Consider the following 27,125-nt stretch of genomic DNA (forward strand, 5'->3'; position numbering starts at 1 on the left):
ATAAATAAAATCAGCTCGGTTCATTTTAAAAAAAGAAAATGCTCAATTATTTTTGATGGGGTACACACTAAAATTGCTGTTTTCTTTCCCTTGATGAAGCGGTTAAGTAATCAAATTTCTCTTCTGTTAACATTTTCAATAATTGTGTAATGAATTCCACAGCACAAAATCTAGTTTTAATTCATAACAAGAAACTTGATGCAACTAAACTCGCTAGAATATATTCTACTTAACCTCAAACTGACTGTTAAAGCTTGTCATGGTTTATTTTATCTGAATTTTCTTGGGGTGAAGTAGGGGTACTGTGCACATTGCATTTCTGTTCACTCTATCTTGATTCTGATTAAAACCAATAAATCATTTACGCTGCTCAAAGTGTTTATTCTGAACTTTAAACAGCTGCTGCTTCTTTGAGGCAGCACTGTTTCTCTGTCTGTTTATCCCGTTTCCAATGGTAATAACACCACCAAGTCTCTGTATGTCTGGAACTTGGCCTGGGGTTGTTTTGGTTACATTAAGTTTACTTCGGGCTTGCCAGATATAGTGGTGACTTCATAGTGCTGAGCTGGGGAGAGTGGCCAGTGCATTACATCATTGCCTGGCAGGGAGTCAGATGGGAAGGATATGACTCACACAGGCTAGTTAAGCCTTGGCTCTTATCCTTCATGTACACTGTGCTCTCATGTTCTGTACATCAGCAGGGAATTCAAGCTCAGTGATGTCCATGAGGTTTGTTATCAATTTTCAACTTTCATTTGCTGTTATTGAGCAGATTTTTAATCTTTACAAATATTATCTTTTGGATCATTTCACTTGGTGTAGTAACTTTGCCATAGTTATCCCAACATGTTGAGATTTGGTTTCGGTTTTGTCTTATTATTCTACTAAGTTAGTACTAGAGATTTGCCTGCATGTGAATTGACAGAGTAAAGGTCCGGCGAACAATCCTATATGCACTGATGTAATGCCTAAGCTCCGAGTTAGCTCAGTAATCTGAGAGTAAAGGGCAGGGTTTCAAAGTATTCACCTGGTCTCTTGGGGATTAGCCTGACACTTGTCAGTGGCTAGCAGCTGGCTGTGACCAGTGACTTATCCGAGTCAGTCAATCTTTGCAGCTCTTTAGCCGTAAAGTGTTAATGCACTTCTCGAGGAGTTTGGCAGCCTTGTTTGTAACAAAAGACCTGACAAACTGTAATGCATTAAAAAATGTAAACTGATGAAAACTGATCTGTCTTGTTATACAGAGTTTTAAAATGGTTTAAGTTTTTGTCTCATTGAGTGCACATGTGGGATTAATTCTGTTCAAATGTTCACAGAATTTGAAATACTTGTTCTGAAGGAAAACTGCGTAAAAAAGATATAAAAGCTTGGGCTGTGCAGTTTTCTCAACTTACTGCTGACATAAAGACACCTATACAAGACATAATGCAAATTAAGCTTACTGAAGGAAAAACTTGTTGGTTCCAGGTGGCTGGGAGCAAGTCTGCAATAATTTAATTTGAGAACTGCCAAGATAATGATCTGAGCCGCCCCACTTAAGAACAGTCTTAGTGGGGCAAGTCCAACAAGAAGCATAATTCTATTTAAGCTATTCTCAGGCAGTATGAAACAAAGAGGCTTTTCAATGGTGCTTCCCACTGCAAAGCAACTTTAACTGTTTCTTTCTCCGTTTTCTGTTAATTCCTTCTCTCTCATTATTTTCGGTTTTGCTCTGGAGATTGTTTATAACATTGCTGGAAAGCATGTTATAATGTTATTTTGCTGTCATTTGCCTTAATCTAAATACTATTGGCACTGTGCAGAAAGTGTCCCCTTTTCCACACACCACCTATTTTTGCAATCTTTACCTTTTGGATTGGAGTAAGTTCCAGGTGTTGAAGCTATACTCAGCGAATACTCATAGTTCTTTCTGAGCCTGTTTTCATTAAGAAGACCAAAATCAGAGGTAATAAAACCTAGGGAGGAAACTGAATTTTAATTCCAAAATAAAAAGGCAGCCCGCAAAGGCATATAATGAAAAAATTCCAAGCATTCTATTGCTGGTTTTCAGTAAAACTCGCAAACAGCTGCTTTGTGTGACTTCCAATTAGCTGTATATTTTGCAATTAATTTTTAAAATAAACTTTGAAATGACAACCATCCTATTATTTAATGGGGATTCAGGCAGACAGTTTGTTGCTCCACCTCTGCCAGTGACACTTTCTTAGCAGAAAGTGGAATGGCATCAATGATCTTCCCCCCAACTCTCACCTGTATTCTCCTGACTGATTTACTTTTGCGTCTTGAGGAAATGTAAGTACATCAACCTGATATACTGTGTAAATTGCTTGTGCAATTAATTTTAAGGGTGAACCTGTACCTTTCTACTCTGGGGCACAGAGCTTTGGTGCACTAACCCAGTATATTGCCAAGACAACTGTTTCATCTTGTTTTAATACCCTAGATGGTCAATTTAGTGATGTAAGTGGCTTCCACTATTCATATGATTTACAATTAATTTAAAATATAGCTGTCCGAGTAATATCTGTGCTAATGATTTTAGAAGATTTTTGATCACTATCAAAATCTATCCTTGCATGTTTTGATATGGAGTGAAGTCAAAAGATGGATAGGAATATCTCCAAAATACTGTTTCTATTTTGACAGGAACAGGAGGTGAAATTTCATGTTTAACGGACTTGAGAGTTTATCAGTTATTGATTGTCAGTCAGTGATATATCTGGACTTGTGATGTGAAGCATACATTAATTGGATCATTATCACATGTACTGTTAGCCTGTTCTTTTCTTTCAATAATTCCACTTAACAGGAACTACCCAGTAAATCTATAATACAACCGGGGAAGTTTTCAGATCATGTCACGCCTGGCACAGATCGCGTTGATCCCGGAAAATAGCGCACAGGTCTAAAATCAGCTCTGTGCCTGGTGCCAAACAGTTTACAATTGTCCCTGTCCCTTTCCAATGGCACAAACCAGATCGAGCCCAGAAAGAGCACAAATTAGTATATTTAAAATGCTGGATTCTCCCCCCTTCTACCATCCTTCTGACCTCCAAGTGCAGCACAAGAACGGCAAAACTCACTGCTGGTCTCCACTAGCGGAGACCGGGCACAGTGGCTATGCCAGGGGGTTGGAGGCAATTGAAGCCCATGCGTGATCAGGTACATGGCTGGGCAGTGCCCATTGGGCAGTTCCAAAGGGGTGGGGCTTATGATGGGGGGCATGCAGGGGGATTGTGCAGGGGCTCATGCAGGGGTAGAGTATGTTGGGGTCATGATGTGGGGGAGAGAGGGGCATGCCAGAAGTTGGGCAGGCCCTGATTCCAGTGACCCATGTTAGGGAGGGCGAACATGTTGCCAATTAAGGGGGGTCCTTGATGGTAGGGAGGGGTTCTGCCAATGCACTGTGAGATTGGGCCACCCTTGTGAACCAGTGCCCAAGTGCACTGCAGCCAGGCTCTCTGGTGTGTTTAGTTCCCCTCCCCCTCAGTACCAGTGTGCAATTCACCACTCACCCAAAAAGTAACTGAGTGTGGGATAATTGCTGTCCAGCACCTGGATGGACTGGTGCAGGTCACTCAGGTATTCTCACTGATATGACATTAGTTTTTTGGGAGGGAAGTTCTGCCCATCATGGCATGAAAATGTAGATGATCACCAGGAATTAAAGCCACATCAGGACCACAATTAGTATTCTGCCGTAACACTGATATTACATGCTGCAACGTTGAGATAATTTTTCCTCCTTTTACCTTTAATAAAATGTAATAAACAGCACAACAACCTATTTATTCCAACTGGCCAATGCGACTATTTATACACCATATGAGCTACCTCCCATCTAATTTTATCCTCTTACCCTGCTGCGCACATCTCTATTTTCTTCATTAACGTAGAAACAGAAAATAAAAGCAGGAGTAGGTCATTCAGCCCTTCGAACCTGTTCCACCATTCATTTCAATCATGACTGATTATCAAATTCAAAATTTTGATCCCGCCTTTCACCCATAACCCATAGAAACATAGAATATATGCATCATGTATGCATCAAACCTTCCTTTATTTATATTAATCTGCTTTAACCCTTTGAGGTGGGATGGAACTGTCTATTTTTATTTCTCTTAAATTTTTTGACTCCTAGCTGGGTTCGAGTTAGCGCCAACAGCCATTCTTCTCATGTGAACTCTGCACATTGAGTGATGGGAGGTGAGTGTGCATCTAGGATGCACCAAATTCTGCTTGTACACTCTCAGGTGTGTACTTCCAATGAGGGTCACTCCATGACTATCAGAAGTAGGTTTTATCTTCCCTCAGGCAGTGTTGTTGCGGCCAATTGTAATTCCTTAACCCCAATCGCTGCTGAGATCGAATGTTTCCGTGCAAACAGAAAATCAAATTTTGAACCTTCCTGCTCCATGTGGTTCAACTGTGAGCCAAATAAGCAGTAAAACATTGAGATTGCATAATATTTTTCAGTATCTTACATTATTTTTTGCTGGTTATTTCCTCCATTAGTAAGTGTAATTGACAAAAATGTGACTGAATGAAATCAAACCTGTTTTTTACCTCCCTCGGTGGCACAAGCAGAAACATATTCACTGCCTGTTCTCTTTTGGGTGGCAGAAATCATTTTGATCATAATTCAGATTTTAAAAAGGAGGGCTTGCTACCTTTGTGGTTTTGGTGTTTATGCCAATCTTAGCAGTAGGTTAGTACACATTTACACAGCTCATTGCAACTGAGACCTAAAGAAGCTACTGGATTATGTAAAATCACAAACACAGGTAAATATATCAGAAAAAAATGCTTTCAGTGCAGGCATGAAAATTTACTTTAGTTTAACAAATGGTGGTTTCTTCATATTCATCTGGAATTAACCCAAAATTAGGAGGTTCCATGCCAATAGAATAATTGAGAACAGTAAACTCAAAGTTGGGATGGCAAAGAACAAAATATTTATTTAATTTCATTTTTGATTTTGTTTAATCATTCACCCAAGTTTAGCTAAATTTATTAGCCAGCCAAATCCAGCTGTTTCAGAAGTGATTGACTGACTGAATTTAATTTGTCTGGGTTACAGGCTCAAAACACAAACTGAATCAATTGGAACTGGAATTACTTGGCTGTGTAGCTTCCACATAAATTTGGGTCAAATTTGTTAAACCTTTGACATTGTTCAAATCATGTGGAACCAACACAGACTTCTTTTACAATTGACTGATGCATTTTAATTCAATATTACTGAATATACTCTAAAACAAAGATGCCTCACATTAGCTTACACACACCTAAACTGGGTTGCTCTCATCACCTGGAATAGGAAATTTGCCTTAGGGGAGATTGCTGTTTCAGTAAAAGAGGTTCAGTCTTCCTTTTCTCATGAATCACTTGATTACACTGCATGTCTGCACAGGACCGACACTGTTGCTTCTTTGTTTTAAAGCTCGTTGTGAGGTAGAGTCATTTTATGGGTGTCTCAGAAAAAAAAGGTTTGCTTTCGAGCCAGTTAAAAGGCACCACCTTATTATTTCTGGAAAAGAAAACATGTAGGGAATCCCAGTCAAGATGAAAACTACCTTAAATCGTGAGACCATGGTAACACTCAACAAATAGATACATAATATATATATAAATTGTTAGGCAATAAGAAAAATATTGAGCTACAGTGGCTAACAAAAATATTACAGATACTTAGAAATAATACATAGAATATTATTTATTTATCAAATTCACTTAGAGAAATAGCAATAACTTGCTTTAATCTTGGACCTTCAACGTAAAAAACATTCTGAAGAAAGGTATATGTGATTAGTTTTCCTTAGGGAGAGACTAAATTAGATGAAGCATCAGACTGCTTCTTTGATATTCACTGCTGGATGGGCAGAAATTTTGTCCAGTTGAATATTGGGAAAACTGCAACAATCATTTTCAGTTTCTTCTCAAAAATCCTCTCCCTACCTATTGACTGCATTGCTCTCCCTGGCAACAGTATGATATTAAGCCAGTCTGTTCGCAATCTTGATGCAACATCTGACCTTGAGATAAATTTCTGACCTCATATTTCCACCATTACTAAGACTGCGTATTCCATCTCAGTAACATCACCTGACTTGGCCTCTGTCTCAGCTCATCTGCTGCTGACACCCTCATTGATGCTTTTGTTACCATCAGTATTCCAGAGTGAGTATTCCTGCCAGACCCTAACATTCTACCCTCAGTTCGTCTTTATTGAATAAGTTGGCTGAGTGGATTTAAATTGAAAATGAATACAGCAGAATAGAAAGAATTGATTGTTGTAGTGGGTGTGGGGTGAGTGTGTGGGTCATGCAGATATTTATTGTTTTATTTTATGGTCTGGGCTACAGTCAGGTTGGAATTATATCCTAACAGACCCTCAGGCAGCGGGAGGTGGGTTGGGAACCAGTTTGTTCCGTCAATGGGGCTTGAGTAACTCATTATAGCATTAGCATCTGCTTCCAGGATTCCCAACAATCATGGAGCACAAGCAAAGTGATGTACCAAATCTGTCAAAGGAAGGATTTAATTAAAGAGATCCAAGCTGAGGTCAGATTGGCTGAACTGTATATTGATTCATGAAACTTCAACAACCACGCAATAACCCTCTGCTATACTTTTATCATACTTGCCTCTGTCATGCCTTACTATATTCTTACTCAAAGACCCTGCTGGGGAATCTGAACAAATGAGTGAGGTGATGTTTACCAAGGAGGGACAGAATGGCCGGCCTCTCAAATCATGCAGGTATGGATGAGAGAGGATAAGACAATGAGCAGCAGGTATGTGGTTCCATAAACTTGGGTACAGTGGCCCAAGAGGTTCCAAGGCCTCAGGAGGACTGGAAAGGTGAGCAATATGACATACTCAGGTGCCACAGACATTCCCATCAATTACCTGTACAGCACATTCAATGCCCCTCTCCTGGTACCTCCTCCCATCTCCTGATGAGCACTCAGTACTTACACCCAACCTCATCCTGTTCATCTTATTACCATCCCAAAACTATGCTTTCCATTCTCCCTCCACAATGTTGTTCTTCCTTCCACACAATCCATCCATTGTTATTTGTTCATGGGATGGCATGGCCAGCATTTATTGCCCAATCCTAATTGCTGCAGTAGCCTCACACCAAGACAGGGCTGCAGTTATTTGGTGTCCTATCTGAAGGCTTCCTGAACAAGCACTCCCGACTGTGTTACAACTGTACAGGAAGTTTGTGAGACCATATTTTGAATACTGCATACAGTTTAGGTCCCCTTATTTCAGGAGGGCTATACTTTCATTAGAGGCAATTCAGAGAAAGTTCACTAGGTTCATTCATGGGGTGAAGGGTTGAATTGTGAGGAAAGGTTAAACAGGTTGGACCTATATTCTTTGATGTTTAGAAGAATAAGATGGGACCTTGTTGAAATAGGTAAAATTCTGAGGAGGCTTGACAGGGTAGATGCCTAAAGAATATTTCCCCTCACGAGAGAATCTAGAACAAGGGGGCATACCTTCATAATAAGAGATCTCTTATCTATAACGAATATGAGAAGTGTCATTAATCTTTGGAATTCTCCATCCTAGGGAGCAGTGGTGGTTGACACTGAACATATTCAAGCTGAATTAGACATATTTTTGATTTATAAGGGAGTCAAGTGTAACGAGGACAGGCAGGATAGTGGATTTGAGGCCACAATATAATCAACCATTCATTTATTTACGGGAGGAGCATGTTCAAGGGGCTGAATGGCTTACTCCTCCTGTCTCTTTTGTCCTTTATGTTCTTACCTTGTTGACCCTGGAGAGTTCTACACAGCTTGGAAACCCAAGAAATGAGTGTTAATGCTAGAATGCTGGGTTAAATTCTCATTTACTTGGGGAAGCCTTTATAGATCACTGACTGGTTAGGCTTCATTTAGATTAAGGTGTCCAATTCTGGCTTCACATTTTAAATATTGGAGAGAATGCAGAGGAGATTTAGTAGACTGGTATCAGGAATGAGTGTCTTCACTTATATGGAGAGGATAGAGAAGCTGGAATTGTTCTCCTTTGGAAGAGGAGGTTTATGGCGAGATCTGATAATGGTTTTGATATAGTAGACAGGAAGAAACTGTTATCACTGGCAGGATGGCCAGTGACCAGTTTAAGATTATTGACAAATCCAGGGGCAGGGTAATGAAGATATTTTTAATATACCTAATCAGAAACAAACTACCTGAAAGGGTGGCAGAAGCAAATTGAATGTTAACTTTCAAAGGGAAATTCAATACAAACCCGAAAGGGAGAAATTTGCAGGGCTATGGGGACAGGGCAGGAAATTGGGAACGATTGGATAGTTCTTTCAAAGAGCTAATGTGACCCAATGTGTAAAATGGCTTCCTCCTGTGTTATATGAATTATCTTTAGATTCACTTATGGCTCCACTCTTGCTCTCTTCCAAGTGCACCTTTTCTCACAATACCCATTTGTGGTCCTTCAACCCAATTCTTACCAAACTTCACTCCCTGACCTCTATGTTAGCTGATAGTGTTAACCGTTCCTCTCCTTGAATATCGTAGCCTTCCTTCTCAAATCTTCTATCACCAAGCTCCCTCTGAAAAAATTCATCCCTTATCCCTGTGCCCTTTTAAAGTAGTGTCTTATCTCCAACCTCCCTTTCCTCTCCAAAGTTCTTGAACATGTTGTTGTCTTCCAAATACATTCCCATCTTTTTTCTAACTCCATGTTTGAATTCCTCTGACTAGGATTCTGATCCTATCACAGCATTGAATTGGTCCTTATCAAAGTCACAAATTGTATTCTTTGTGACTGTGACCAAGATAAACTTATCTTTCTTTATTTGCCTCCAGTCTTTGACACAGTTGAGCACAGCAGTCTCCATCAATGTCTCCCTTCTTTTAACCAGATGGGTGGGTCTTATCTATCCAGTCACAGCCTGAGAATCACCTGCAATGTTTTCTCTTTCTGTTCACTTATTATTCCCTCTGGGGTCCCCCAAGAATCCCCAATCTTCTGAATTTCTGTGCTCTTCTAATCCTAGCCTCTTGTGCAAGCCCAATTTTAATTCAAACTAAAAACAGAAAAAGTTGCAAAAACTCAGCAGGTTTGGTAGCATCTCTTTCCATGATGTTGCTAGGCCTACTGGGTTTTTCCAGCATTTTCTGTTCTTATTTCAGATTTCCAACATCGGCAATATTTGGCTTTTATTTATATGCCCAAATTTAGTTTCTCTGTCATTGGCAGCAGATCCTTTGCTGCCTGGGATCTTGGTTCCTGAATTTTCCACCTTTGCCTTGCCACCTCACACCACATTTATCTTAAAGTCTAGCACTCACCTGTCCTAATAACCATTTACATAGCTTGGTGTCAAATTTTGTTTGATAACTCTCCTGTGCAGCACTTTAGAATATTTGATTATATTAAAGGTGCTATGTAAATGTGAGTTATTGGCATTGTGAGCCTATTAATTACTGAAGATTTATCAAGATGTAATTCAGAGAAATTTTCAGTCCAGCATCCATTTGCATGTTTTTTTTTAAAGAGAAAGGTTGTACATTTTTTGAATTAGATTAAAATGAAGACATGCTTTCCATGGCCATCATTTATTTTTCCCTAACCTTAATTTTTCCCTAACATCAACTCAGAGAGAGTTGATGGCTTGAAGTTTCATCATCAGACTAACATTGAATTTTTTTTGACAGATATCTTTTTTTCTTTTAATTTCATCAATTGTCAGAATTTTGGTACTAAAGGATTCGTAAATGAACTTGTCTTAAATTATATTAAAAGATCCAATTATTTTGGCATATTTATATGCATATTAAATGGACAGAACTTTGCACTAACTAGAACATGGAATTTTCCCATGCCCCCACCAATGTGTTCAATGGCGGGCAGCGGATTGAATTTGGCAGAAGGCCCAAAAATCTGTTTTATGGAGGCAAACATTTCCTGTGGGATTTTCCACTAATTTCTCCCATGGCAGATTAGGATTCCCACTGGAGGCTAGCGTGAATGCAACTTGAATCCCACTAATGTGATGTGACTGAAGGTCCAACCAGAATCATCACCACCCCTACCCCCCACCCTTCCCCAATGAGAGTGTTCATTGTGCAACCACTTATGATAAAAATTACTTAACTTATCTCACCCTGCCACTATATCTAAATGTAGCCGAGCCATCCATAGCGGGAGTAGAGGCAGCCTATGGAGTTGTCGGGTCTGTTGCCTTTAGCGGTCATCCTCTGGAGAGTGGAGGCCTGGAGGGCCCCGGCTGTCTTTAGCTTTCCACTGATGGGCCAGCTGCTCCCTCGGCAGTGACAGAGAACAAGGCTGAAGGGGCCACAGGTGGATGGGATTCTGAGGGAGCAAACAACCTCTCAGACTCCTCAATCAATGATTTAGGGGTGTGCAGCTGCTGTTCCTCCTCTCTTCAGGTGCATGAGGGCCCTGGCCTGACTCCTTGAGGAGAGGAGACACCTAGAGAGATGTTGTGGTGCCCCCTGATCTTTCATGTTGCTCGTGCATGAACTCACCCATGGCAGCAGTGATGGCATGCAGGTCTACCTCCAGCAGAAACTGAGCATTCTGCTGGATGTAGGCCCCATGGCATTTTCCACCAACTACCACTCCCCCCATGGAGATCTTGATGTGCACTCATGTGGACACTACTTCATCAGACAGCAGGCAAATGGACTCCTCCTCCTCAAGTGCCACTCTGCTGAGGGTTTTCAACAGCTCTGTCTGATCTTCTCCCGCCTCTTGCTTACTGTCCACTATGAGTTGGGAAGCTGGTTCCAAAGGATCATCATCAGACTGGGAGATAAGAACATAAGAACATAAGAAATAGGAGCAGGAGTAGGCCATCCAGCCCTTCGAGCCTGCCCCGCCATTCAATAAGATCATGGCTGATCTGTCGCTGCTCAGTTCCACTTTCCCGCCCTCTCCCCATAACCCTTAATCCCCTCTCCTATCAAAAACCCATCAACCCGCGTCTTAAAAATATTTAGCGAGGCAGCCTCCACCACTTCAACGGGCAGAGAATTCCAGAGATTCACCACCCTTTGAGTGAAGAAGTTCCTCCTCAACTCCGTTCTAAACCGCCCCCCTTTTATCTTGAGGCTGTGCCCCCTAGTCCTACTGTCTTTTTTGAGCGGGAAGAATCTTTCCACCTCTATCCTATCCATCCCATTCATCATCTTATACGTCTCAATGAGATCTCCCCTCATTCTTCTAAACGCTAACGAGTACAAGCCCAGTTTATTCAGCCTCTCCTCATAGCTCAACCCCCTCAACAGGACTTAAAAAGCCGGGGAACTCAGCTGAATGTGTTCCCTCATGCAGTGGACATGTGTCTGTGCAATGACCACCATTTTGAGTGAGCTTTCCTGAACTATCACTAATACTCACTGAGCTGTGTGTACCCAAGCTGGTGGAGGATGTAAGTGAGCGCTGTAATGCCTTGAATGATATGAAGCTCTCTTTCGCTTCCTCCTGGTTGGGGCTGGAGCTTCTTAGAACACCTTTCTCCCTCTCCATAGATCTTGATCTCATCCTGGAGGTGCCTGTGAGGTAGAAGGCTGCAAGTGACAGCATAACCTGCCTCCAAGATGGAGGCATAGTCAACCCTCAGGTTTGCATTGAATGGATGAATCCTTACCAGGTGGGTGGCCAAGGCCAAAGTTCCCATCACTGATGGCTCTTGCCCTCCGAATTCCTGCATGCTCTAATATTCTCTTCTCAATCTCTGTGAGTGCCCTGACGTGATCACTATCCCCGTCCCTGGTCTTCTCCTGTTCTGCACGATGGTGCCACACCTTCTCCTGCTCAAAGAAGAGAATGTTTGAGAGGAATTATATGTTATATCAGTTAGTACATTGGAATTTAGCTCATTCTTCATTCTTCCCCTCATAAGATAGCCCACTTCCATGTGAATAGTCTTCGCCAGTGTGATTTGGGCAGAAGCACTCCAGAGCGCTGAACACATCAATATGTTTGGGGATCACTCATACATGCATGTGATTTGTGGAGGTTGCTAGTTCCCTCCATGCCTACATGGGTTACTTCCTCACCAACCCTCCTTCCCTACCACTCCAATCCATGGAATGCCCATGGCTGCTGAAGGGTGAAAGAGACAAAATGGTCAATCCATTACAATATAGGTGCACTGAAGTGGGGCTGTAAGGCAGGACTTGTGCTGCTGCTGGTACTTGGGCCCTGACATATTGGTGTCTTTGTGGATTCTGTAACCATTGGTGTGACTTACCTTGGCAGAATGAATAAGGTTGTTCATCCTCTTGTGACAGTGTTTGGTGACCTCCTGGGCACTGAAGGCATCAGTCACCTGTGAGTATACTGCGTTGGTTTCTTTGCTGGGCTTCCTCCTACCATAAGCTGGGTGGAGAATATTCCTCAACATAGTCGAGGAGGATGCACAGGGAGGCAACACTAAACTTGGGCATTGGGCATTCACCTCCCTTTCCTGACACGTCTCAAAGGACAAGTAATGAAAGTAAAGATATTGGGTGCCTTTTATATATGGCACCTGGGTACAATGGCAGTATGTGTGCCATCAAACCCACCCCAACACTGAAAATGTCACAAAACACCTGGATGCGTAATTAATGAGGCTAGGGCTGGAAGATATGGCACAGTTTTCCATAGCTTCCACAGCAGGAAACATTCCCTGTCCCTGCCTCTGCCATGGGACTTGGTTCCAGGTGGGAGAATTCCACCCCAAATCTTTATACCATAAATTCAGTTTCCGATAGTGTTAGCAATGCCAATATTTGTACGTGCTCATGTGCTCTGAAAGGCAGAAGAAATTTTGAATAACTTAATAAATCTTTTGCCATGTTATTCAGGCATAAAACAGAACAGCGAACTAGCTCTGGTGTCACCACAGCCCAGTTGGTAGCACTCATGCCTCTAAATGTAGGACTTAAGAACAACAATCTAGGCTGACACTCCGGAGCAGCACTGAAGGAGTGCAGAATTGTCAGAGGTGCTATCTTGCAGCTGAGATGTCACATCGAGGCCCCATGTACCGTCTGAGAGACAGTGGAATTTAGATTCAGGGTTTGCATTCCAGTCATTTTCAGTAAAGCCCTGAAGGTGTGTTTACTCTGGGAGCTATCAAAATATGATCAGATCAAAGGCAGCTAAGCTTCAAAGAGTCTTGCTTCTCTTTCTTAAAATTTATAGGTAGGATCCAATTTTTGTGCATACGCTATGAAATTGTTGGAATTTGTGTAAGAGAAAACCTCCAGTAAGACAGTATGTTCCACTGGGCTTATAAACAGATCTAGTTACTTTTGTTACAACATACGTTAAATGACAAAGGTTACATTAAAACTAGCAATTTTGAAAAAGGTTAAAAATTGTCAATATTTTATAAAATTAAAAAGATAGTATTGGTTTTTGTCAATCTGCCAAGGTTGCAGAACACAACTACAAAAACTGATGAATGAATGCAGTAATACTCTTTATAAGCATCCAGAATTCCACTCCATTTGAAGTGATCTTATTATTTTTGTGGTCAGCAGGACTTGGCATCTTCAGAAATATAGTTCTGAATTTAATGCAGCCCATCACAGTGAGAATCATGGTGACCAGGCCCACTTATTCCTCGGAGAGGTCCCACATCAAGGTCGTAGTAGTGACAAAACCTCCCTGATTAAATCGGAGGGTGGAAAGGGCGGGTGCAGGATTCTTGGCCACCAGTGTCTCTGAGCCCAATACAGTTCAGAAGTGGCTCAGAGATTAAATGGGAACTGCACGAATTTCCCACACCTCCCAAAGGTTGCCCAACAAGCCCTGTTGAAGTTGGGGAGTGTCTACTCCTTATCAGGACTTATTATCACCTCCCAGCAGGCTGCCTCACCACCTGTCATTGTCTCAGGACCTCAAACCGCTTTCCCCTAACTTCCATCTTATGATCTGAATTTCACCTCCAATCATCTTTTGCCTGTGGTCCCTCAATGAGACTGGATCTTTGGTGGATGCATTGCGGACAGTTGGCACCATAGCTGGTGGTGCTGATAAGCAGTGAAGAGTTATTGGTCTCTTGTTGGTTGGCAGCTCTTGGTAGGACTTCCACTGAATGCCGGGAAAGCTCAACAATATTCATTTAATATTGTTGGGACTGCCCCATAGAACTGAAGGGGATTCCCAACTGGTTTTCTGACTGTTGAGTGAGCCCCAGATCAGGCCAATTCAATCCAGCTCATTGGGAGCAATTCTCCCAAAAAAAATCTTAAACGTTGAATTCGCAGGAAAATTGGAGTAAATCAAGCTGGTATTTTTGGTGGAAATTTAAAAATGAATGTCCCACACTCTGTGCACTGCTGAATGTGTTAGCATGAATCATGTTAAAATTGAGTGTGCTATTCCTGATGGAGAGGCTGGCAGCATAGCACTGAGCAGGCCACTGTGCATGCTCCGATATGTTAGGACTGAGATCGGCGTCTGCGCAGTAGCCTCTCACTGCCAGAGCCCTGATTGCTGGCCAGCTGCCCCACCCGCAGTCCTGACACACCCCCCAGCAGGCTGCCTCACCACCTGGAACGTCAACCCCAATCGCTGGCCTTCCTCCATCCCCCCCACCGATACCAACTACAGAGCGACAACGGGACACCCCCCCACCACCCCCCATCCTGATTGTCCTCCCAGAGGCCCTCCCATCAGAAGTGAAATGCTCCTGGCAGGTGGAACTCCACATCTCTCATAAGAACATAACAAATAGGAGCGAGAGTAGGTCATACAGCCCTTCAACCTGTTCCACCATTTGGTGAGATTGTATCTAATTCTTGACTTGAGCCCAACTTTCCTGCCCAAACTCCCATCGCCCTTGACTTCCTGAGAGTCAAAGAATCTGTCAGTGTCAGCCTCGAATATCTTCAAATACTGAGTACCCTCTTCCCTCTGGAGTAGAGGGTTCCAAAGAGTCTTGAACTGTATAAGCTGATGCGCTGACCAATTTCCCAATTTTGGACTATGCGTGACCATTTGGCAAATTCACTTATCTCTTGCTAAAGAACAAGTATTTTGCTGCAAGAGAAACCTTGAAAGGCCAGGTACTGAACATGTTGGTATAGTAATTTAGGTGAACCTTCACGAATGAAAGGTCTCTGAAATACTCTGGGGTATTTTTGGAAATGTTATGGTGTGTTCCTGAACTTGGCAGAGAGTGCTACTGAATCTTCCCAAGGAAGACCAAGGATTTGGTGACCTGTTGGTGACCAGACAAAAGCTGCTACAGGCAGTGTGCAGCAGTGGTATAGTCTCTCTGTGTGCAAAAAGACAGGAAGATGGAGCAGAGATTGAAGAGAGGACAAGCTCTATAATAATATCTTCTGTCAATTTTGAGCTGGACTCCATGCTCCTTAACAGTAACAGGAGACTGGCAGGCCATCCAACGTACACAGCATATTGATGTGCTGCTTTATCAGCATTTTCATCTTGGTTGCCTCATTGAAGTCCTCTTCTGGGTCCCCTAGTGACAGAACTTGCCTGCAACCTCACCCTCCAATAAGTTAGAAAACAAACCATTCTTTTCCCTGGCATGTCTCCAGCCCATGCCTGTGACTCATCATGTTCTGATCCTAACTCTATATTATCTTCCAAGGTACATACAGTGCTGGTATCTGAGATAGTGGCCGAATGTGTCAGCCAGCAGCATAGGATATGCTTAGCCCCGTGCTCAGGTAAATGCGGTGGCAGCATAAAATTGCATGCGACCTATTTTCAATTCAATGGGCATGTGTAGGTCATAGATCACACCTCCTGTATCAAAATAAACAGTGCCATTGACTACTTTTTAGCTCATTCAATTTTTCTAGTCTTCCTACCAAAGTCAATTACTTCATATTTCCTCACATCATAGTTGACCTTCCGTCTTCCAGTCCACTGACTTCATCTGCAGACTTCTTGGACTGGATTTTTCAGGCCTGAATCAGGCTGGAACAAACGCGAGCCTGTAAAAAGAAAGGTCATGGCCATTTTTGTGCAGCCAAACATCTGGGCACTGTTTCCACCCTCTTTCAACTTCCTCAGGACAGGGTCTGGGTGGGTCTTGAAACAGGCCCGCACCAATCATCAGGGCAATTAAACTTGTTGTGGGCTCATTAAAAACCCATCTTGTACATTTGTGCCACACAACAAAAGAGATTCTAGAACAGCATAGCCATATAAATTCTGTGGCTACAAGAAAAGGTCAGAGGCTGGGAATTCTGTGGGGTATAATTCATCTTTTGACTCCCCAAAGCCTGTTCACCCTCTATAAGGCACAAGACAGTGATGGAATACCCTCCACTTGCCTGGATGAATGCAGCTCCAGCAACACTCAAGAAGCTCAACACCATTTAGGACATAGCAGCCCACTTAATTGGTACCCCATCCACCACTATCACTGTTACTGGATCAGAATCCTGGAACAACACTGTGGGTGTTCCTACACCACATGAACTGGAGCAGTTCAAAAAGGCAGCACACCACAACCTTCTAAAGGGCAATTAGGGATTAACAATAATTGCTGGTCTAGCCAGCAACACCCACACCCTACAAACAAATATGAAAAAAGACAACCTTTTTTTTCAACTATGACTCAGAATTTTGAGTTACCTTTTTGGTCCCAAGGTATGGAATATAACAAAACAGATGGAATAACTAATTGAAAGGCAGCAATAAAAGCTTGAAGTTACAATTCAATTGGGTGATAATCTATTGAAAAATGTAGGATTAAATGAGATTAGATGGGAGGTCAGGTGTTTTTCATGCGTCGATGCAGACTCAATGGGCCGAAGATTCTCTTCTGCACTGTATGGTTCAATGAGAATTAATGTCTTACAAAAGTACTTTAATACATTAAGAGTTATAAAGGCCCTGAAGCATAGTGATTTCAGGATTACGCTTGGTACTACACCACGGGTCTATGTTCTTTCAAGTTTAGATGAATAAAAGTGATCTCAATGAAACGTAAAAGATTCTGAACGGACCTGACAAGATCAGAATTGTTTCCACTGGCTGGGGAATACAGAACATGCAGGCACAGTTGCAGGATATGCCGGATATCATTTAGGATTGACATATGGAGAAATGTCTGCATCCAAAGGCTTGTGAACCTTTGGAAATCGCTACCCTAGAGTTTTGTGCATGTCCCACTATTGAATACATTTAAATCTGGGTCAGAAAGACTTTTGGTCTTTCAGAGAATCAGTGGATATGAGGAATGGGCAAGAAAGTGGAATTGAGGCCTTAGATCAGTCATGATAGTATTGAAAGTTAAAGCAGACTGAAGAAGCTGTACAGTCTACTCCCGTTCCTATTTCTTATGTTTTTAAATTCTTATCATGGACCAATTAAGGGGAAGCAGATTAGACATAACAATATATGGCTCAGTAACAAAGTAAGAATTCAAATTTCCAGAGCATTGGCTCCAGTTCCACAGACATACAGAGGTTATACAGCACAGAATCAGGCTATTTTGCCCAAAATGACTATGCTAGTGTTTATAAATTCACACGAGTCTCCTGCCAGTTACCTTATCTCAGACACTCTTCCCATTTCTCATCTGACTTGAACAGTTTCCACTTGAAAGCATCTAAACTATTTGCCTCAATCATTTTGGGTGTAGTGAGTTTCACATTCTAACCACTTTCTGAGTAAAGAAAATTATTGTTTCTGTATTCGGTTTATTAGTGACTATCTTGTATTTATGTCACTTAGTTTTGGATTCTCCAGCGTGCAGACACTTTCTCTCTATAGTTATCCTGTCCAAACAATTCATACTTCCAAAGCCTTTCAAAGGTTATCTCCAAATCCATTCTGTTCTAATGAAAAAAAGCCCCAACCCTTCAATTTTTCCAAATTGCAATAATCTCTCAGTTTGCATACCATCCTTGAAAATCTTTTTTGTGCTTTCTCCAGTGCTTCAATGTCTTTTTTATTCTACAGAATGGAGATTAGAACTGCTCAGAACTGTAGTAATGAGGAAAGATTGGAGAGGTTGGGACTGTTCTCCTTTGAGAGAAGAAGGCTAAGAGGAGATTTAATAGAGATGTTCAAAATCATGATGGGCTGGACAGATAGAGAAAACTGTTCCTACTCATAAAAGGACCAAAAAAGAAACAGCACAGATTTTAAGTGATTTGTGAAAGAGGCAAATTTGAAGTGAGTGGCTTGGGTCTGGAATGCATTGCCTGAAAATGAGGTGGAGGCAGATTCAATCGAGACATTCAAGAGGCATTAGATGATAACAATGAGTGGGGGTACATGGAAAAGATAGGGGAATAGCACTAAATCATGATGCTCATTTGGAGAGCCGGTGCAGGTACGATAGGTCAAATGGCCTCCTGTACAGTTAAAATTCTGTGATTCTTCAATGCATTTTGACTGTGGCCATATCTAAATTTAACACAACTTCATTACTTCGGAATTCTGTACCACTTAAAATAAATAACAGTTTTTTGTTAACATTTTTAATTGTTTTGCTGACACACAATGCGAATTTTAATGATTTGTTCCCTCAACCTTTTGCTGTGCTACCCCATTCAGTTTCTTATTTTCTAAGGTGTCCGTGACCTTGCAGTTCTTCCTGCCAAAACGTTTTGCCTCACATTAACTCTCACAAAAACACAAGAAATGTCAGCAGGAGTTGGCCAAATGACTGCCAAGACTTCGCTACCATTTGTGTTTTAGATCCCCCGACTACTGGAAAAACAGCTTCTATCCTATCAAGCCTCTTCAGAATCTTCTATGTTTAATTGAGATTGCTTTGCATTGTTCCACACTCCAGAGAATATAGGCACAATTGACTCAGCCTCTCATCGTACGACAATCCCATCATTCCAGGGACCAATTTCGTGATTGCTTTCAATGCAAGTATATCCTTTTTTAAATGGGGAGACCAAAACTACAAGCTTATTTGTCACTTAACCTACCAGTCTGCAGCCCTGGTAGGTTAAGTGACAAATAAGCTTGTAGTTTTCATCTAAACCAAATGGATATTGTACCTTCAATTGCGTGGTTCTTCTGTTTGAAATTGTCAATTGGCGTAAAAACCCACCGGGTTCACTAATGTCCTTTAGGGAAGGAAATCTGATGGCCTTGCCTGGTCAAGCCTACATGTGACTCCAGAGCCACAGCATTGTGGCTGACTCTCAACTGCCCTTGGGCAACTAGGGATGGGCAATAAATGCTGGCCAACCAGTGATGCCCGTGTCCCATGAATGAATTAAAAATAAATTATGATGGTTGCAGGAGGAAAGAACTCCTGTGAAGCTTCATTCTTTATGGATAGAGTAAAGAATTATAAGAAAAACACTGTTGGAAATATTGAATCAACAGATGAATGTATGGTCTAGTAAATGTGGGAAGAGTTGGGAATTTTATCCTGTAAACCCTGAAGAGGAATGGTGTCACAGGTGGGAAAGGAAATACGTTAATGGAAGGTACAGGCCTCTCAGGATAGATAACAGAACTGGAGGGGAGAAAAGGTGTCCATGACAAGGCCATCTTCCTTCAACATTTGAAAATAAAAGCTTGTCATCATTATCTCCAGTCTGCTGCCACCATACTCCTGGTAGTGGGAGAGTGGGCGAACAGCCAGAGTTCTAGGTTGTGCCTCCTTATACCCATTTCAACTGGGCATTACAGGATCAACTGATTGGCTTCCCTGCTGTGATAAGGGAAGGTGCAGAGATATGGCAGCAGGCCTATATTTTCTACAGCTATACCAGGTGATTTTACGTGACACAGCAAAGGAAAATCCAGCCCATTACATGCTAATGAGGTGTGAGCGTTTTGAAAAAAGATTTGGGTGTGACAGCTGTTGAGATAAAGACAGAGTGGCATTGTAAAATGCATATTTTTCTCAAGAGGTTTCCAAGAGGAATGCTAGTGGTTAACAATTATAAGAACCGTACAAGTTTCAGTGTAAATAGAAAAATTGTGGCTCGAATTATCACAAAGCCAGAATTACTCCATGCCTTTGCCAAAATGGTACTGAAGCTATGAATCTAGAATTCCCAACCCTAAACCTAACATCCAACAGTCTTGCCAGGCATGGGGAGAAATAGGATTGGAGAATCTTTCGCACATCTGGGGTCCACAATGGCATATTTAAAAGTGAGCTACCTCAATCAGAAGCAATTCTTGTCACGTATGTTTCTGAAACATGAGTTTGAGGTTTTATAAATTTGAGGAAAAAGTCTAAATCTGCCAGAGTTCTTGTTAAGATTGGACATGAATTTGTGTAAAATGTGGATACAGTTTGTGGAACTGTCAAAGTGTCTAGTGATTTAAATCTATCTTTTAATTTTTGAAAAGAAAGAACAGCCTTTATGTCTCTCAATTGAGAAAAAACCTATGCTTGCAAGTTCAATAAATGTATGTTGACATAGTCTCATGGTTATTGTTATAGGAGCAGTACCACTTGACCAATTCCATAACAAGTTATTATCACAACGGGGATCCTGCAAATTCACTGTTTGATTGACAACGCTAAGTAGTTATAAAAAGTTTGACTGTCTTTAATGTGAGGTCATTAATATAAATGTTTCTTTTTACAAGGGATAAGTACTTGACAACATTTAAATATTTTGAATAGAATTTTTTTAATGAGAGTGTTTTTATATATTGTGAAGTTTGTAATAGATACTTAGAATATTATTCTATGTCATCTCAGCTTGCTCCTGAGTTCTGCCCATGGTGGATGGTAGATGAGTTTGCACAGTAGATTGAGGACATGGATTGTCATGATTTGGCACCAAGTTGGCATAGAAGCTATAAAGGGCTATGGAGATGAGTGGGGGGGAGTCATGCGTTGCCACTAGATTGGCATGGAAGCTATGAGGGGTTATGAGGATAGGTAGAGGGAGCTTAAGTGGGACCTTGGGGTAACAGGAGGAGCGTAGTTTGGAATATTGGCTATGATGGGCCATGGGCAGCGGGGAAGATGGCAGGGGGTCTGGACATGGGAATAGGTTGGCACAATGGGGAAGCATAAAGCATCATGAATTGACACGGATGGGGCATATTTGATTTTGATTTGATTTATTGCCACATGTATACACTGAAAAGTATTGTTTCTTGCGTGCTATACAAAGCATACCATTCATAGAGAATGAAATGAATGGATTGTTACAGTCATAGCTAAGTTATAGAGAAAGATTAACTTAATACGAGGTAGGTCCATTCAAAAGTCTGATGGTAGCAGGGAAGAAGCTCTTCTTGAGTCAGTTGGTACGTGACCTCAGACTTTTGTATCTTTTTCCCAATGGAATAAGGCAGAAGAGAGAATGTCTGGGGTGTGTGGGATTCTTAATTATGCTGGCTCCTTTGCTGAGGCAGCAGGAAGTGTAGACAGAGTCAATAGATGGGAGGTTGGTTTGCGTGATGGATTGGGCTACCTTTTCACGACCTTTTGTAGTTTCTTGCCATCTTGGGCAGAGCAGGAGCCATACCAAGCTGTGATACAACCAGAAAGAATGCTTTCAATGGTGAATCTGCAAAAGTTGGTGGTAGTTGTGGCTGACATTCCAAATTTCCTTAGCCTTCTGAGAAGAGGTGTTGATGGGCTTTCTTAACTATAGTGTCAGCATGGGGGGACCAGGATAGGTTGTTGATGATCTGGACACCTAAAAACTTGAAGCTTTCGACCATTTCTACTTTATCCCTGTTTATGTAGACAAGCGGTCTCCAAATTCCAATCCAGATGTGGCCCGCTGCAGGCCGGATGTGGCCTGTGGTTTGTAGTTTGGAAACCCCTGATGTAAACAGAGGCATGTTCTCCACCATGCTTCCTGTAGTTGATGATAATCTCCTTGTTTTGTTGGCATTGAGGGAGAGGTTATTGTTGTTGCACCAGTTCACCAAATTCTCTATCTCATTCTGTATTCTGTCTCATCATTGTTTTGGATCCGACCCACTATGATGGTGTTGTCAACACACTTGAAAATTGAGTTGGAGGGGAATATGGCCGCACAGTCATAGGTGTATAAGGAGTATAGTAGGGGACTGAGAACACAGGCTTGTGGGGCACCAGTGTTGAGGATGATTGTGGAGGAGGTGTTGTTGCCTATCCTTACTGATTGTGGTCTGTGGGTTAGGTAGTTCAGGATCCAGTTGCAGAGGGAGGAGCCGAGGACTAGGCCATGGAGTTTGGAGATAGGTTTTGTAGGAATAGTAGTGTTGAAGGCTGAGCTGTAGTCAATAAATAGGAGGCTGACATAGGTGTCCTTGTTATCTAAGTGTTCCAGAATTGAGTGTAGGGCCAGAGAGATGGCGTCTGCTGTGAACCTGATGCAGCGGTAGGCAAATTGTAATGGATCCATGCAGTTCGGAAGGCTGGAATTGACTCGTGCCATGACTAAGTTTTCAAAGCACTTCATAATGATGGTTGTCAGAGCCATCAGACGATAGTCATTAAGACATGCTGCTTGGTATTTCTTTGGTACTGGAATGATGGTTGTTTCCTTGAAGCAGATAGGGACCTCAGATTGTGGTGGAAAGATTGAAAATGTCTGTGAATACCCACGCCAATTGATCTACGCAGAATCTGAGTGCTTGTCCGAGTACCCCATCCGGGCCAGTGGCTTTCCTTCGGGGTTGACCTTCAAGAAAGCTGCTCTGACACCTGCAATGGTGACCCCAGATGGACTATGAGTGAGTCAGAGGATTATGAAGGATGATGGCTGGGGGGTCTTACTGTTTAAGTATAACTGGACAAAGCCCCTGAGCACCGAGATAGGCTTTTCAAGGGTGAAATTTCTCTCGAGTTGCGTTTGGGGAGTCTGGAATTTTCCCAATTCTGTGTACCAGATTCAGGAGTGAAAATTCACAAGAAAAATTCACAATTTGGCTCAATGACTGATGAAATATTGGAATCACAGTCAAATAAATATCTGAGCCCAGACTCTTTCCAGTAGAGGGTCATAATGTAAATAGATGAAGATATCAACATGCCTGACAGGTAAATTTTCAAATCTCACTGGACTTGGAGTTAACATAGGAGAATTAAAAGTGACAAATGTGTTACAATATTCAAAAAAGGAGAAAGGACAGGCCAGTAGTTTAACAAGAATTTCAGGAAAACTTTGTGCCCATTAACAGGTACAGAGTAATCAAATGGTAGAAAGTTATTAGGGAGAGGCAGCTTGCTCTTGTGAAAAGTAACTGTTGTCCGATATAGACTTTTTAATGAGATATAGGGTTTCATCACAAGAGACAGAGAATAAAGTAAGGAATATATGAGGTTTAGATTGGGTGAGCCTACATTCATGGTAAGGCGCCTACCTTGACGGAAGTACAGATGAGAGAACTGAGCCCAGATAATGAATGACTATAAAATTGGAAAGGTCAAATTGTTTGCATCTCTATATCTGATTCTCTGGTTCTGTACTCCGGTTAAGCAAGGCTCTGTACAAGGACACAGCCTCATTGAGTTTACTCTGTTGTACTCAGTGTATGCTGTGGGAAGGATACATTCATCTTGGAAAGATCTAGCAACAATTCCAGAATTATACTGGGAGTAAGAGTTAACATCATAAAAAGAGACTGGATAAATTTGGATTATATTTCCTAAAAATTAGGAAATTAAGGGGTGATCTGAATGAGATGTTCAAAATAAAAGGGAAATTGATTGGTCAGGAGTCCTTCCCTGTCTGTCAACCTATGTTAAATAACAAAAGCTACTTGTCTTGAAATTGAGTTAAGTCAGTTAAAAGTAAATCCAGGAAATACTTCTTTCAACAGAAGGTTTTTGAGAACATGGTGCATTTCAGAAGGCAGTAGATGCAATGTCCATTTAATGGTTTAAAGGAAAATAAAGTGTGGAGGATATGGAGAATAGGCAGAAAATTGAGACAAATAATAAAATGCTTGGGATTATAATAATAAAGTGATTTGGTAAACAAAACAATGTGACAGGCATGTTGGCTTTTCCTGTCCCTATGTATTTTATTTACTTTTTAAACTATAAAGACACTTTAAGGAAAGAAGAATATTACACTTTAAAGAAAGAATACACAATTTCTGTAATTTTTTTCTGATTTTTGGACATGTGAACAATCGCAAATTCAATCTGGTCATGTTTTGGTTCCAGTATCATGAAAACTAATTTGAATGGTTGCAAGGAATTACATTTATCAAGCTTTTCACGATTGTAGAACTGAAGCTTAGTTTATGTTAGTGATCCAGAAATTAGCTGATAGAAGGAATGGATTTGCTTCACTTAAACTTGTATCCAACACTTTTGCTCCCCTGGCTCTCCACATAATATAAAACATGCCCCATTGGAACTCAAAACATTCTGGACTCTGAGTGCGCCCTTTCCACTGAAAGAGAGAAACAAGAATGAAAAAAGAAAGGAACTTTTCTGCTAAGTTACCAGCACAGCATCCACGCTAAAAAGAAACACAGGAGCATGGGAAGAATGCAGAGTTTAGTTTAGGATTGTGCAAGCAAAGAGCTGGTGAAAACGTTATGCACGGGTTTGGTTTTCTTCTGTTGTGTATTCTGATCTATTCTTTGGATTGAGAGGCTATGAGAAATGTTGGTGAAGATCAGAACTGAGGACTGATTGAAAAATATTTGAGAATCACTGATTTAGACCATGATTTCCACAAATGATTCCATCCCTACTCTGAAACTATCAATAATTTCATTCAAAGATTGAGAAAATAGGTGCTGTGCACACTAGGGTGGAAAAGGGGGTTTTCTTCTTTTTTTGATGTGATTGTACTGACTTCGCAGAAGTGCTCGGTAAATGACTGAAACAAAGGGAGTGAAACAGAACATTAGTGACAGACAGATATTGACAGGATAAACAGACAGAGTCCCTGGTACTTGTGAGGAGGGAACAAGGGAGAGTTGTGACAATCAGGAAAAATGAAAATGTGGAAAGAAGAGTTTCAGCTGAATTTCAAAAATTAAAGAAAATGTAGAAACAATGGATAGAATACAGAGTCAGAAAGAAAATACAGTAATTGTTGAATGTTTGATAGTAATACACAGTAAACAAATTGACCCATGTAAAATAAAAGGGTGCAAAGATTGGCCAGGTGGTGTTCATTGTTTGAGTTGAGATACCATTCGGGGACCAAAATGACATCCACTTTGCATGTGGACAATTCTGCCTTGAATTGTATTAGATGTGATCTTGTGAAGGCATGAGCTCATGTGCAGCTGACATCCACAAGAAATATGTAGAACAGGTGCATCATGATGATGATTTGACAACAGGGACTCCATATTGCAGCCATTGTTTTCTCTTAAGCTCACAAGGATGCATTAAGCAACATGAAGCCCAGCCACCCAACCCAGGTCACAGAAGGCTTGCTAAACTAATACCAGGAATGGGCATGTTGTCGAATCTGGAAATGTTGGACATTTGTATCTTCTGGCGTTTAGAAGAGTAAGAGGCAATTTGTTTGAAACTGAGGAGTCTTAACCAGGTAGATGTGCAATGGATGTTTCCACTTGTCAGAGAATCTAGAATAAGAGGTTTAAAAATATATGATCATCCGTTTCAGACAAAGATAAGGAGAATTACTTTTTCTCAGAGTGTTGTGAGTCTTTGGAACTCATACTGAAAAAGCTGGGTTTTTTCAACGGAATTTTCAAAATGAATCTCCCGCACTCTGTGCACTGCTATACATCAGGGTCGAGGCCCATTCCCACTGGAGAGGCCAGCAGTATGCCACTGAATGAGCCACTCTGCATGTGCCGATCTGTCAGTGCCGAGATCAGTGCATGCGCTTTGCCCCGTACTGCCGACCTTCCAATCACTGGCCAACTTGATTGAGATGGTTAGCCCCACAACCCTGCATTGCTGACTTACTGACAGTCCCTCCCCAACAGCACGATTGCTGTCCCCCCTGCAACAGCGTGATTGCTGGCACCCACCCCCTGGATCTGGCCAGGCCTGCCTCGACCCCCACCTCCCGGCCTGCCTCGATCTCCCCCTCACTCCCCCCAGCAGTCCTGATCTCCTCGACTCCCCAACCTCCATAGGCAGTCCCGATCGCTGGCCTCCCTTCTTCTGTCACCAAGCCCAAGTGCAGTTGGCAGTGGAATCTCCCTCCTAGAGAGGTCCCATCCCCTTCTGGCCCCATCCCCTTGGTATTGTCTAATGCCCTGTTGGCAGTGCCAGTGTACCCTCTGGGCATTGCCACTTTATACCCTTTGAGCAGTGCCAGGCTAGCATTTCCAAGGTGGTAATGCCCTGGGGGCATCCCCCTTATCCCTGACCTCCTACAATGGCCCTCCTTCACTTCAGCGGGGTCAGGCCTCTAGCTCCTCGCAAGTGGAGAACTATTCTAAACTTTGCTGGAGTGAAATACTCCTGGTTATGGCTGGGAGACATTAGCAGGCCTCAGAGACATCAGTCCCAGGTCAGTTAATTAGATGCAAATAATCATTTATATAATTTATACAGCTCAATGCTGATTTCTGGCGCAGTGGGCTGGCAGAATCACCCTCAGTGAGTAGAAGCAGAGTCTTTGAATATTTTTGTGGCAGAGGTGGATAGATTCTCCATAAACAAAGGGATGAAAGGTCATTTGGGGGGTAGGCAGGAAGTCACAATCAGATCAGTCATGATCGTACTGAATAACGGAGCAGGCACGAGAGGCAGCATGGCTTAATTTTTATGTTCAATTGTCCATACAGGTTAATTGCTGGTTGATTTTATTTTCTGGCTGTTGCTACAATTCTACAAGTGTTTGTTGCTTTCTATAGCTCTTTAATGTTTCAAAAATCTACAGGGAGTCACGTGACTGATATTGAAACACATTGACTGCAAGGAGTGGACTGTGATTGGAATGGGAATTGAAGGTGCGATTAATGGTATCACACTCAAATTAGTTCTTCAAGAATAGTCTGGGCAGAAATGGGCACTCTCCAGTTTGCTGCCCTCTTACTGATCTGCCACTAATCATGACTTCAGCAACTGCTGCTCCAATAATGGACAGTACCATCTCCTCCATGAGGTTATGAGGTGTGGATGCACCCGAACCATCTGGTTAATTCTTTGTGCCTCTAGTTGTGCACTATCTTTCCAATCCTTGTGGTTGAATACCCGGCAATTTATGCAACCTGTAAGATATGGTTATGAGGCTTGCAGC

At 41.8% G+C, this 27,125-nt stretch overlaps 1 protein-coding gene across 3 annotated transcripts in view; it reads left to right on the forward strand.

The window, feature by feature from the left end:
• The window catches only part of creb5b (cAMP responsive element binding protein 5b), a 359,057-nt gene that overhangs the window by 172,452 nt on the left and 159,480 nt on the right, over window positions 1-27,125 (forward strand). Inside the window, exon 1 of one of the 3 annotated variants that reach the window (XM_080205939.1) lies at window positions 665-729. The exons of the other annotated variants lie outside the window; for them this stretch is intronic. Within the exon in view, the coding sequence (XP_080062065.1) occupies window positions 683-729 (47 nt within the window). The 5' untranslated portion in view covers window positions 665-682. Of the gene's footprint in view, window positions 1-664; window positions 730-27,125 lie in introns of those variants that run through there. 3 annotated transcript variants of the gene reach the window in all.

Source organism: Carcharhinus amblyrhynchos, chromosome 2 (genome assembly GCF_965287045.1).
Source record: "Carcharhinus amblyrhynchos chromosome 2, sCarAmb.v2.hapA, whole genome shotgun sequence".
Taxonomy (NCBI): domain Eukaryota; kingdom Metazoa; phylum Chordata; class Chondrichthyes; order Carcharhiniformes; family Carcharhinidae; genus Carcharhinus; species Carcharhinus amblyrhynchos.